This window comes from Lonchura striata, chromosome 5 (assembly GCF_046129695.1).
Source record: "Lonchura striata isolate bLonStr1 chromosome 5, bLonStr1.mat, whole genome shotgun sequence".
NCBI classification, from domain to species: Eukaryota; Metazoa; Chordata; class Aves; order Passeriformes; family Estrildidae; genus Lonchura; species Lonchura striata.
In genome coordinates, this window is record NC_134607.1 from 43,205,030 (window position 1) to 43,218,818 (window position 13,789).

A 13,789-nucleotide genomic window follows, 5' to 3' on the forward strand; every position below is an offset into this window, starting at 1 on the left:
AGATGGTTGTTCCAAAGCACTCTCTCTTTGAAACTCCTCTGCCATCACATAAGGGCAAACTGGTATGTCTGCTTTGCAAAATTACTAAATTAAAAAACAAACAAACAGACAAACAAAAAAGGCTTCATTAAAGATAGTCTGACTAGCCCTAGGCCTCAATTTTCATAAGACAGAGGGCCAGCTAAGAAGATGACAAATGGTGTTGGAAAGGAGCCATCAATTAGGAAACATCAATTTTTCTGTCAACAGGATAACCCCTTGTAAAAAACTTGTCGTATGTTTACTCCTTTTCTGTTTGTAAAGGTAGTTGTTTGACAGCAACATTTTGCATGAGGGGAAGGATTTATAATTTTTTTTTTTACAGTTGGCACTGCTGCATTGTTTTTAGTTCCTGTTTCGCAGGATATTTTCCGTGTTCAAGGTGCTTGCTCCTCAGTCTGTCTGCTGTCTGTAACTCTTCCATTTGTAATAACTGGAGAGAGGGCAATAACCTTTCTTATTTCTGCAGGAAGTTCTGGGGTGAAAATAATTGTGGTGGTAGGGGGCACTTTGTGAGCATAAGACTTACGGCTTGCAATGCCTTCAGGTAGTTTAGAAATGCTACTATATGTGTGTTCCAAAAAGGAAGAGAAACATACTTCTGAGCATTTGTTTTAAAAATATGCTTGTTATGCTTACATCCTAATAAATCTTTTTCCGTATTTAATAATCTAGGATACAACTGAAGATATATGGGTCTTTTTCCAGTTAACACATTTTCATTCAGAAAAGTTGATAGTTTCCACATCTCCTTTTACTGTGTAGAAAATTTTACTCACTTTTCTTATGGAAAGCTGTATACACCCTTCATTCATCTACATGTGTGTTATATTTGGCAAGAGAATGAGAAGGACAGATAGCTAGTGAGATTTCAGATGGGCACTGGTAGATGCTGACATGACCTTAAAGGCCGTCAGTTGCTTATGTGGGAACCCTGCTTCAGGAAATGGAGCATTATGATGGCTTTTTGAGGTGTGGCTGAGAAGCTACTATGTAATGTGTATCTTCTGGGTCACCACTGCCTTATTGTTTACCTGTGTTGTGGAGAGGGTGAGACTTTGTGTGAAATAGTTAAAAAGTGGAAGGTCATTCTTTTGGTAAGTGGCCATTATTGGTAGGTCAGGTACACATATCATCATCTGGCGTCAGGTCACACAGCTCAGTGCTCAGCAATCAGTTGCTTTGAATACGTGCATTAGTGAGTGCGCTTGTTTTATCCTGGATGCAGACCATATGCAGATCATCCACCAGTGTCTAACACAGGCATACTTATGCCTCCACCTGTCCCTGTCTGATCTCACTACTGTTATGATACAAGACATGATAATAATCATCTCACTGCCTCTAATGTGTGATGGTTCAGTGTCTGAACACATCCTTTTGGGTTTGCCTTGGTGAATTCAAAGGTTAAGGCAAGTTTTAGGGCTTTAAACTGCGATTTTCCAATTCATTTTTTTACGTATCTTTATATTGGAAAAGTAAAAGCATTTGTGTTCCACAAAGCCTTGCTGTTTATATTCAGGGTGGAATTTGTGGGAGGTTTTTTAACTTGTGGTTAAAGCTGAATTGGTTTACCTGGGACCTTTGTCCCTGGGCTAAACTGCTATCACTGCTTGTGGAATGCAGGAATCCCTGTGGAGCTGGAGGTTGGGCAGCTAGTCCTTTCCTGTAAACAACTGTACTTGGCAGGGAGTTTTCCAAAGTACCTTGTGGGTATTCTCAGTTCAGTCAGAGAGAAAACAAAAGTTCCTAACCAGGCAGAAGCCTGGGAAACAGTTGGGAAAGAATGTAAGTAATTATTTATCTCTCTTGTTCACGTTGTTTATTGATAAGTTCTGTCACTGTGCATCACTCACTGCACACCAATGGTTGAGATGTTTCTACTTCAGGACCAATAGAATTGGTCTAGATGAAGCTCTCTATAAAAAGAGCGGTTTATTTGAAATAAATCAGAGTTCTACTCTCTCACCTTCTGAAGTGGAGCCATTTCATACTGTCCTGCCTCAACAGCCTCAGTACCTAAGTGATTTAGGATAAAAAAAAATCTCCATTTCATTATTTCCATGCTCTGGAGTCAGATAAACATTTTTCAAAGTGTGATTCTGTCCTACTTTTTGCAGTGCTATCTGCCACAAAGACACCCTCTTTTTTTACCTATCTTGTTCTTCTTTTCCAGGTTGGCCTTCCTTTTATGATGTGATCAGTCCTGATGCAATTGCTTTCAACAATGATTTCTCCTATGGGATGCATCGGATTGAGATATCCTGCAGTCAGGTTAGTTTATAGCAGACACAGACCATCACAATGGCAAAGGCTGCAAAAACCATTACAATGTGCTGTACTTTCCTTGAGATTTTCAAACCTTTAAGTTCTATTAAATAGTAATAATTGTGAGAGAGCACAATGGGTCGTAGGTATAAAAGCTGAGTGGAACGAGCTGAAGGCACAAAGGGATCATTGGAATGCATGTTGTTGTCTCATGTGAGATTTAACAGAGCAGATGTAAATGGTTGGACTCAGTGCTGAGTGTACAAAAATAGTCTTCCTGAAGAGGGTCCCTTCAAAGGAACTCCTGAGCCTGAGCCTGTCCGACTGACTCCACATGTGAGCAGTTCAGAGAAGTCGAAAGCAGTGGAGCAACTGTCTCTGTGCTGATTCAATCACTCTACATTACTGTGCATCCATGCTAACTTGTTCCCAGCACTCATTCCCAGCACAGTCCTAATGGCTGCCTCAGATAATCCCATCTGCCTTAATAATTAAGTCAGTAGTCATTCAAAACATGTCCAAATTTTCCGTTAATCTGTCTTGTTCTACTTTCTCTCATTCTTTGTGCTGCCCTCGGGAATGGCATAATCATTACCTAGCAAAGGGAGAAGCTGCTGCATTGGTGTTCAGCAGCTGTTGCCAGCAGCTTGCAGTCCTCTAGCTCCACATTCTCAAACTCCTCCTGAGAGAAGCAGCAGTTCCATTTGGGCAGTGATAATTCGCTGTTCTTCCAGCGTTGTTGGGGTGTAACTGATTTTATCCCTGACAATATGCATCCTAACTAGTCAGTCAGACCTCATTATATAAGGCTCAGAGTGAGTGGAGAAACTTCTCAAGAGTATCCCTTAACTTCAGTCTGCATAGAGCATTTGGCCCAATATGTTAATGACCAAATTAGCATGTCTGCTAGTTTGTTATGTATACTACATAATTCTCAAAATTTTACAGGGATGATATGCTGTAGAAGAGCTATTCAACACTTGGTGGGAATATCCACTTCGCTAAATTCACTAGCAAGGTAACAATGAGACTGCGGATTGGGAAGCTCATGCTTCAGCAGGTTACCGCCATAATCAAAAATGCAGTTCAGTCACTTTAGCTCTGCTTAGTAGACCTGAACAGTGCTAAAATCTGCTTGTTGCCAACTTGCTGAGCCTGTATCTGCTGACACACTTCAGGAGATGGCCAGAGTTCCTGGAGAAGCCCAAGGAAGCCTGTGGTCAGCCAAGAAATCTGGGAATGTCATTTTCTGTTACCAAACAAAATAGTGTTAAAAGACCTGAGACCAGTAATATTAGCAGCAGTCACATGCAGACACCATAAAATCAAAGCAAAACTAAAATCTGAATTTGAAGAAAAAATATGACCAAGGTCATATTTGCTGTATAATGCAATAGCAACTTCCTACCAACTATTCCAACTTCTTGGGGCAATAATTCCACAGATGATCAAGTCACATAGGAAAATAGCTTGAGGAGTGGTAAACATCTTTGCAGGCAGTGCTCAGCACAGCTAATACTGCTCCATTGTGTATGTGCCCCTGGAGTGTGAATCACACATACAGCTGAAAAAAAAAAAAAAAAAAAAAAAAAAAAAAAAAAAAAAAAGTTTTACTGCAACCTACAAAGCAGTGTGATTGGTATGATAGACCTTGGTAGAACCAAAGGGAAATACCAGCTCCCACACCCAAAACCTTATTAATCCTTTGCAGATGAAAAAGTAGTTGATTTTTATTTTAAAGTCCTTCCCACCTGCCTGAGACAATAAAATAAATATTTTTTAATGTTCTTCATTATAAAAAGCAAACATAGGGGAAAAAAATCACTGTAATATTAATCAAATACATCCATGGGATTATCCTAGAAATAACTTTCATAGTTTTTGGAACACACCCTGGTGTATTTAAAAGGTCAGTGGTTAGTGACAGAAATCAACACAAATGCAGTTGAGGAATACTGTAAAACTTGTTGTATCTCTTTTTTTCCTCTGTCCTATTCAGTGTCCCTTTCCCTGTGGTCTTCCTACCTACTATTTTTCCTGTACAAATCAGTAAAATTCTATAGTCACAGAAGTAGTGTTTGCACACCAATAGCTTGAACTCTCAACTACAGCAGCTGACTGCAAGCTGCTTTCCATGCCTCCCAGCAGTATATTAGAACCAGGAGGTTTGGGAGATCCAAGCATACTGACAGTTAGTTGTGACCCCCTCCTTTCCTTCTCCCAAGCACATACTTGGAATGCTTTAACCATTTCACTGTCCCAGTTCATTTTGCCCAATATATTTATGTACAAAGCTGCAATAGATAACTGTTTCTTTTTCAGAGGCTCTGCAGGCATGTATATATGTCCTAGGAAAATGGACAGCACCTATTATGTGTGGGGAGGACAGTAAAGTCAATTCATCCTTTGTACTCTCAGCTGAGTGCCAGATTTCTTATACTGTGATACAAAGGACTGAAATACATTCCTGTTTAGGGCAGATGAGTTATAGAGTCCTCTATACAGAGAATCGCCACATAAATTTTTGGTGAGGAGTAATCTCAAAAGGTAACAAATTTTGCAGTAATTCAATCCTAGAGTGATTCTGCCATCACAAAAAGATGTAATGAGACTACTTTGGACTCTCATACAACTTCTCAGGTTTTGTGAGGAAAACCTTTTTGATAGATTGTCTTTGTGTGTGAACATATTACTTCTATAGACCATTTATTTCTGAAGTTTCTCTTGTTCTTTTTCTGTCCAGTAGAGAGGGAATGATTTATCTTTTGTTAAGTATTAGTCTGGAAAATATCTGTTTAACACTTCCAACCAGAAGGTTTTGAAGCACTCTTAGTTGAGATGAGATGAGGTGATTTAATTAGGATGCTGAGCATTTAGAGAAATACTCCCTCTGGGACACTTACTTTCCCTCCCTCCCCCCGCCCTCCCCCCCCCCCCCCCGCAAAGGTATGGTTATAATCAGGTGAAATGCTTCATTGTTAGATACCCCACTTTCAGAAACAGCTCAGGTTTTTTGCACACACTAATGTAAAAAAGGCCTTCAATATAAAGGAAAATGATAAAAATAATAAGCGATGGATAATGGAGGAACGGATGGCAAGACAGCAGTCTTTCAGGAAGAGAACTTGAAATTTAGTTTTCTCTAGGTCCCATTCAACTTCTTTTTTATTTATTTCCCTTGTTTTATCTTCCTTCCTTACAAAGCTGAGCAACTGCTGCTTAACCCAGTCATACATGCCATTTTGCCTGTGGGAGTTCATTCTGCTCATACTGTGGGCTAGAAGCCCTTGGTTGTTATTGAGATACTTGCTGGACTGCCGTGGCTGTCTCAGTGACACTTCTGCAGGAGCAGGGAACTTGCTGTGGGATGTGGGATGTGTCTGCATGGGTACAACCAACAGGTGGGAGCACTGAAGCTTCCCATGTCTACCTGCTCTGCTCCTGAAGGCAGTGAAGATTATTGTTTCAGCTGTTATTAAATCAGCAGAGTTTCTGTCCCACCTAGCTGGTGTGAGAGCGTCCCCCAGCCTTTCAGTCCATTTAGAAAGTTTAACCTGGAGGCAAAACCTTACCATGCTTCTACAGACACCTTTCCTGCTGCTTTGGTGAATTAAAGGTTGTAACAGCAGGAGAACATTAGCAACACATTAACTTCAGGGTAGAGAATTGCTATCACTAATTCATTCAGAGTTTGGAATAATCACTATTGCCTCTAGGTAGTTGGAATACTATGAATTAATTAAACGTTAAGAATAATTTGCAGTCTTTAATTTTTGCTGTCTGACTGTGAGCCCATGAGCAGGTCTGTGATCTCAGTTGCATCATTCCACCTCTCACTGAGATCTGCTGTTGACTTGAAAGGCCAAGGCTCTCTGGTAAAGCAGCATGACTTTCCTGTTCAAGATAAATATTTCTCCAGTGCAAGGTTTTATTTTTTTGTTTCTCATGGCAGGCTGTAAAAATGAACTTGTGGAATTCAAGTCACTAATTACAAGAATTTCTTATCCAGATAAATTGTCAGCCATAATGTGCAGTGATAGTAATCCTAATTTTTGAATAAGGATCAGCAGGGTTAGCTTCTTCAAAATAGTGTATTTGTAAAGCAGTCCTTGCAAAGCAAAGAACTGTTACCTTTCTTATAGACAGGATCAGAAGTGTTCACCCTGAATAGCACTGCAAGTATTTGGGTCTGATTCATACAGAGAAAAAGTGGCAGCAGGCCATTTGTACTTTCATATTCATTACAGAAGCAAAATTCAACATAATTTATAATTACTCCCAGACAAAGATTATTAAGGAATATTTTACATATCTGCACTGCAGGTCTTTTTCAGTCACCTGTCTCTATCTTGTATGTGCTATGGAAATTATTATGAGGTGAGTAGGTGAGCTCCATCCCCTCCAGGGGCAGGAAGTGCACCCAGAGGGACCTTGATGCTCAGAAGAGTGTCAGGCTATAGAAGAGGAAAAAAGAAAGAAGTGTGAGAACACCCTCCAAAGAATATCTTTAGTGCTTTAGGTCCTTGCCAGGATCACCAAAGGGTTTAAGTTATTTTACCAAGGGTTGTAGCAGATGGTTGTACGCTGAGGAGAGCCCAGAGCTGAGTCTGTCCCTTTCTTACGCAGATATCCTTACAGCAGTAAGTGAAACATGGGCAGTGCTGTCCTCACCACCATGTTTTTAGCTGTGCTGCTGCCATGAAAGCATTACAAAAACAGGCAGCTCCTCAGAGATGGTCCAACCAAGTATATGCAGTAGTGTGTCAGGAAACACCCAGGAGATTTGGGCTTGAGGTCTTAGGTGCCTGTAGTATCTCAGATCACCTTCCTGGATCACTCCTGCAAATAAATGTAGATTGTAAATCCCACTTGGAAGGGCAATGTAGGCACCAATGTGCTTTCTTGGAAGCAGCTGCTCATCATTGCTTAACACCACAGGGATGCTGCCGAGGAGCAGCACACAGACACAGTGATCCTCTATTGTATTTTGTTTCAGTGTGGTGCTCACCTGGGGCACATTTTTGATGATGGACCTCGCCCAACTGGCAAACGGTACTGCACAAACTCTGCTTCATTATCTTTCAAGCCAGCAGACAAGAACAGCACTGGAGAAGGCAGCGTTAATGCCAGTCCTGCCCAAACAGGCAAAGCTGAGCTGTAGGATGAAGCAAAGCCTGCAGAAAACTGCGTTGATCCCACACAGCTTACAAGGAATGTTTTCTAGTTTTCAAGTTGCCTGCTCTCTTATATCCTAAGAATGTTCAAATGTATGAAAGCATTTTGCACCATCCTTCTTCCTCACCTTTTCAGAACTGAGGCCTTTCCTACCAGTGCATTTACAGTATAATTGGATTGAAAAATGTATTGACTGAGTCCACAGGTTTTCTTTTTTCTTCTTTTCTTTGAGATTGCTTTGGGGAATCTTTACATTGAGAGGCTTTTACATCATTAGTTATTAGTTTATGCTTTATACTGTGTTATTCTAGGTTTACACACTATTTGTTTTTGCCTGGGAAATGGGACTTCTGTTTATCTCCAGTCTATAGGAAACTTCTGGGCATAAGAAAATCCTGAATTCCTAGCACATCTCTGCTTTGTTCTGACTTGTGAGGCATGCAGCCTTTGGTCACATGTATCCAACCATCTCCCAGCATCAGCCGCACCTTGCAAAAACTTGTAGTTATGGCTGTTCCTTCCCAACTGAAAGAGGTGGATAAGATGTTAAAACCATCCTTTGGCTAATTTACTGCCGAAATTTCAAGGGTGTGGTTGAGAGGATGTAAACATTGTCTCAGCATCTGTGTTTCCCCTTTGTTTGGTATTTAAACCAAGGTTTTAACAAGTAAGGCTCACTTTTTCAGGCTACTAATGAAGCTTTGTCTGTGTGAGAGGCCTATTCAACAAGTGTAACGCAAATCTGAATTAAAGTTGAAATCTGCAGGGAGTAATTATATGGGCAAGTGCAGAGATAAACTTGCAAAGTGAAGTAGATGAAGGATGACACTAGGATCTTTATCTTGGTGGTTGCTACAAGGATTCAGAAACATGACAGTTTCTGCTAGAGAGAAGTTTAGGAATTCATGCAGCAGAAAGAGGGAGACCCTCCTGACATATCCAGTTTTAAAGATTAGCTAGTCTGGATGCATGCTGCATACAAGATCCAGTCTTTAATTTGTGCAATAGCGATATAGTGACATGAGTGACAGTGTTGGTGTAAGAATTAATTTGAAAAAAGCCTGTCACAGTTCCAGAAATTTTCATGTAGCAAAATTCACTGTCCCATGAGATATTGTTCACAGCTGCTTTTCAATTTTTTTGAATGACACTTAGAATTGTGCATAATACTGTTCTTTAAGCTAAACTACACAGTATTTGCTACCACTTTGCCTTTAAACACTGAGAGACTTAATGAATATGGTATCTACTTCTACTAGCAAACTTTGTGACAAATGTGTTTGGATCCAAATTTTGTTTTGTAGGAACAAAGCAACCACTTATTTTTATGGAAGCAGGATTGAGGTTTTTATGTCAGTGATAATAAACATATTATCTAAAGTTCAAACACCCTTCAGTTAAAATATAGCTACTGTGAAAGCATATGGAATGGTCATAATTTCCTTGTTTTTAGCAACATTAGAAAGACATGAAAAAACATTTAAAAGGCAGCATCTATAAAAACGTGGTATATAAATGTGGTTTAATTCCAGATTGCTGTTCGATTTAAGTATTATCAAATTTCAGTATATTCCTGCCTTATGTTAAAGAAATATATTACTTAACCTTCAGAACACAGTAATGTATGCTGTCCTACAGAAGATTTATTTTTGCAGGATATGGAATGCAATGAAATGAATCAATATGGTGAGGTGTATGTGATCTCTGGGAGTTAGATCATTTAATATAGGAAATGCATTGTTCTTGTGTACAGGCTATACTGCACCACAGTGCAAGGTAAGATAGATTTCCTTTTATTGCTCTTAGAAGATGCTAGTAAAGGCTAGTATTGAATCATCCAAATTTGGTTCAGTCTGGTGATGATCATGACAGAGGAAATGTGGGAGCTGAGCACAATGTATAGAATAATAGAATATTTCTATATGTTTAAATTTTGCACTGTCTAGATGCTTATAAAAACTGAATGCAAACTGTGTAGAAATAGCAAACTATATTTTATAATATCTCTATTTTACTCAGATGTTTAAATAAGATACCTTAAAAATCATGTAAGTCACACGTTACTTATATATACTATATATATATAAACTTGCACATTTTTATATATATATATGTACACACACATATATTATTTTAGCCTTCTGTACCTTTATAATAACTAAAACCTTTCCATAAGAGGGTTCAATACTTTTAATAAATCAATATACATTTTTCAAATCAAATTTGTTTTCATATATTTGCTGTACACAAATATAAAATAAATTTCTTTATAAATAATTCTGTTCTGCTTCCTTATTTATCTGCTTTTAGGTCATGTTTCAGCATCCTTCGCTGCAGGGTGTCTTAGGGAACTGCTTTTACTTTGTTTTCCCATAACTTACTGTGAATATTATACATAGTGTCTTATCTCCAGCACATTTCTGGCAGGGACACAGCACTGCAGGGTACCAGGTATCTTTGCACCTACCAGCTTTCAAAAGACTACCACAAATACCCAGGCCTCAGCAGAGCAAGGAAATTTATAGAGAAAGGCTGAACCTTAACTTAGCAAAAGTTTTAGCCTCTTCCGAAAGATTCAGTGTGGGATGTGGTAAGTTGCGGGCAAGCAAGTCATAGGAGCCCTGCAGTGCTCAGGCTCCATCTGCAGCGGAGAAATGTAGCTGGCAAGCTGGTTTCTGCCAAAATTTCATCTCAAAGGATGCAGGTTTGGAGTACAACTGCACAGGCAGCAGGTTATTGCCACTTGGTAAATCAGCCCTGCAGCAAGTTTTAAAAGATAGGTGTAAGGGAGGGGTAGGAGTTGCAGACTATGCTTAAGCTGGCTTCCATGTTTATGTTTGTGGGAACCAGAGTTACACTGATATTAAATCCCTTGCTAATTGTTCTCAAACATTGCCAAGATGACACACTGCACACCTGTCTACAAGTTTAGTATGATCCCTCTTAGTCCAGAAATTAATCTCTTGGAACTCTGTGTCCCACCCATCCACTGTACTTCCCTCTCAAAAGTTAGTAGTTTGATATGTCTTAAATGAGGTACTAACTTGTGCCCACTAAAAGGAGATGCAGGGCTGGATGCCACGTGCTGGCTTTGCCCTGTGGTCCCAGCACAGCCTGGCCAGTCTGTCAGCACCCAGAGGTGCTGTGCTGAGGCAGATCTTCAGAGGCATTCATCCTTTTGCTGGTGCTGCCCTGGCAGCAGACACGGGGGATGTCTCTGTGGCCCATCTAGCTCAAGGCAGGCTGTGTCTTGCAGCGCACGGCATGCAGTTTTTCTTAACACACGTGTGTACCCCACCACTTCAAAACCAGAGAAATTTCTAGTAAGAGACACTCTCTAGGGTGCCCCAGCCACAGGGTGGGAGAAGCAGTGGTGGCAGGATCAGCCACACGAGGCCAGTTAACCGTCTGCTTTGAGATTCTCTTGTTGCTATAGCTTTATGCCTTCCATATATAAAAGGCACTTGAATCATAAGCCTTTTGCACAAGATCTATCAGGTCTCATACACTAAAACAAAACCCCAGTGTGTCTACATGAGGTGCTCAAAATTGAGGCCTTACCTGAGTGACTACAGCATGAAAATAAGACAACATCATAAGTCAGGGTTTCTGCTGGGGTGGCAGCAAAGAATGTATGGTCACAAACATGAGGCCAAGTGTGGATGTGAATGCTGACAGTCAGTTGTACTGAATGGTCTCAGTCTTATTTCAGTTAACCTTGTTTTGTAGTCCATTTACCCAATGGAATTTGTGTAAGACCTTCTCTAACAGAGTTTGTGATACACATCCATTTTTTCTCAGTGTTTATTCTGTTACAAAATATCTGTGCTAATGTCACTACATAGCCAGCAGTCCTCTTGTCCTTTACCCATGGTCTGGAAGGGAACGGGAAATAAGGATGAAAACAAAACAGATGTTTGCAATTTCTGAATTACAATAAATGATTTTTTATATATACCCACTTTTTATGAATGGCAGAGTATTCAATGGTACCAGAAGCAAATTTGTCAGCTTCCAAGTTGAATATGACAAAATGTTGCTTAGCACATGGGGAAACTGGATTAATACTTCTTGTTTTATTGACTATTAAAATGAGGCCACCTACAGGTCCCACAATAAACCTGCAAAAATGTCTAATCCTATATGTGTGAAGACCTGCATTCCAGTCTGGCTTGCTCCCACTTTGTTGTAAAGAGAAGTCATGCACCACAGGGCCTGACTAGGATTTTCAGATCAAAGCCATGACAGCAGCCAACAGCTGTCTTCCTTTCACAGTCACTTAAAAAACCACAAAGATGAGGTAATACCTGCAAACATGCCCCAGTGAAATCACTGTAACAGACAAACCCCAAGCAATGTAGGCAGGTGACACTCTGAAATCCCTATACACAGGCTACCAGTGTAGTATTAAGTGCACTAAACAAAAAGGTTTTCATTGTGTCCACATATTTTTGGGATCAGTACTCACTTGAGCAGCCCAAATTAAGCAGGAAAAATACAGAAGCCTTCCCCAAAGACCCCCTAGGACTTGTAGCCAGTCTACTCAGACATTTTGCATAGCCAATATAGCCAGCAGAAAAGAGAAACAGTTACAGAAAAGAAAAGACAACAGGCTTCCATTTTCAAAGTCGTGTTTTATTCTTGTTAGACAGCTTGCAAACAGGTAAGACATTTCACTCTGCAGATGTCTTAGCCAGTGCACTCTCAGTTTTTGCTCTTTGTAGTTTTCCAGTCAACAGCACATTATTATTTTCTTTTCACTGTGGAATAAAAACTGTCTAAAGTGTTGCTTCATCTTGGCTTGGACCTTTTACTTCTCACTTCTTGCATGCCCAAGTGAAAGGAGTATCCGTTCCCCAAAATTCAAACAATTGCTTGTTGGCAGTATAAAAGCCATGACAAGTTGTATGTGCCCACCTGCTGGGAAAAGTAGCAGTTCTTTGGAAAGCAAATAAAATACATCTTTGTTGGCCTCTCAGAGAGGACAAGTTGATTTTGTGTGTGGGCTGGTTAATGTTCATGTTTTTCCCGGCTGTTCTAAAGCCCTTGCTCTTATATTTTTAGTATTGTTTTGTCCAGTTTACAACTTTATTTTTGTATGTTTCATGGAAACACAAACATCTGGAGAACATCCTCAGGTATAACTGTTGGGCAGTGCAGAAAATATATGATGTGATCTGAAACAGCTTTTTATTCCCATGAAAATTTACCTCTGGGACTGGGAAATTTTAAAGGCCGTAATGGTGTAGAGATCCTTTCACCTCCAGAACTCCACATTTGCCCTAGGTCTCTAACAGCCAGCATCTCTGGTGATTTCTTAGCTGTTCACTGATTTTTTTTGGTGAAATTAGTTGGATCAGTTCACGGAGATCACTGTGGCAATGATGCTACAACTGGTGAGGAGATTGAATTCTTTGCTGTAAGAACAGTTGGTTTCCATATAGAGATCAGTCAGGAGATGGAAGGGTACATGGAGGGTGGGAAAAGGGGAAGAGGAACTTGCACTTTGCCCCATGCTGTTTGCATCTCTGATTCACCTTAAGTTGCATGGATTTCCATCATGGCACACTATTAAGATCACATTTAACTCAGGACAATCAAAATAACACAGACTTGTGAAACCCTGTAAAAGTAGGTCCTAATTCTTAATCTCATTCTGGTATGTGTCTAACATCACTTACTTTAGTGAAAAGCTCCTATAAATCTGAAGTGATGGAAAGAACTACTGGGAAAGATGTCTCAACATACGTGAGATAAAATATTTTCAAGAATCCTTAAAATCTTTGACAGGAAGACAAGGCCTTTGGAAAAATCCTACTCCCTGAAATAACTAGTTCAGAGAATTTAAGTCCTAAAAGCCATGGACCATATTCTCAAAAGAGAGAGCTGTACCACAAAAGCCCAAACTGCTGACTCCTCAGTGAGCCAGTGCCCCGGCTGCCTCTGCATGCACCCCCACTGCTCTGTTCTCTTGCCTTCCTTTACATGCTGTAGAAGGTAGTTGCAATCACATTATTTTCATACACTCTTGCTGCTTGAGCCATGTTGTACTGGATTTGGAGAAAAGTGATCATTTTATCTTGTTCCTAGTTTGAACAATTTCTTGGGGAAAAAATTGAAACAGCTTGTTTTTCCCCCAAAGCTAAGAAAGGTCCAAACAGTATCTGGAGTTTGTTGTCTTTGTGTTGTCAGCTTCAGTTTTGTGGGCTACCACTAGTCCCAGCAGTCACCAGTGACCATGAATTCAGCATTCTCTGTTGATAAATTACAATTTTATCTTTGTTTGCCTAGGGCTTTTAGTAGCCTG

At 40.0% G+C, this 13,789-nt stretch overlaps 1 protein-coding gene across 3 annotated transcripts in view; it reads left to right on the forward strand.

Moving 5' to 3' along the window:
• The window catches only part of MSRB3 (methionine sulfoxide reductase B3), a 79,064-nt gene extending 69,305 nt beyond the window's left edge, over window positions 1–9,759 (forward strand). For all 3 annotated transcript variants that reach the window (XM_021547365.3, XM_031507898.2, XM_021547366.2), the window contains exons 6-7: window positions 2,216–2,313; window positions 7,304–9,759. In XM_021547365.3, the coding sequence (XP_021403040.3) occupies window positions 2,216–2,313; window positions 7,304–7,468 (263 nt within the window). In that variant the 3' untranslated portion in view covers window positions 7,469–9,759. The remainder of the gene's footprint in view (window positions 1–2,215; window positions 2,314–7,303) is intronic.
• The last annotated feature ends 4,030 nt before the right edge of the window (window positions 9,760–13,789 follow it).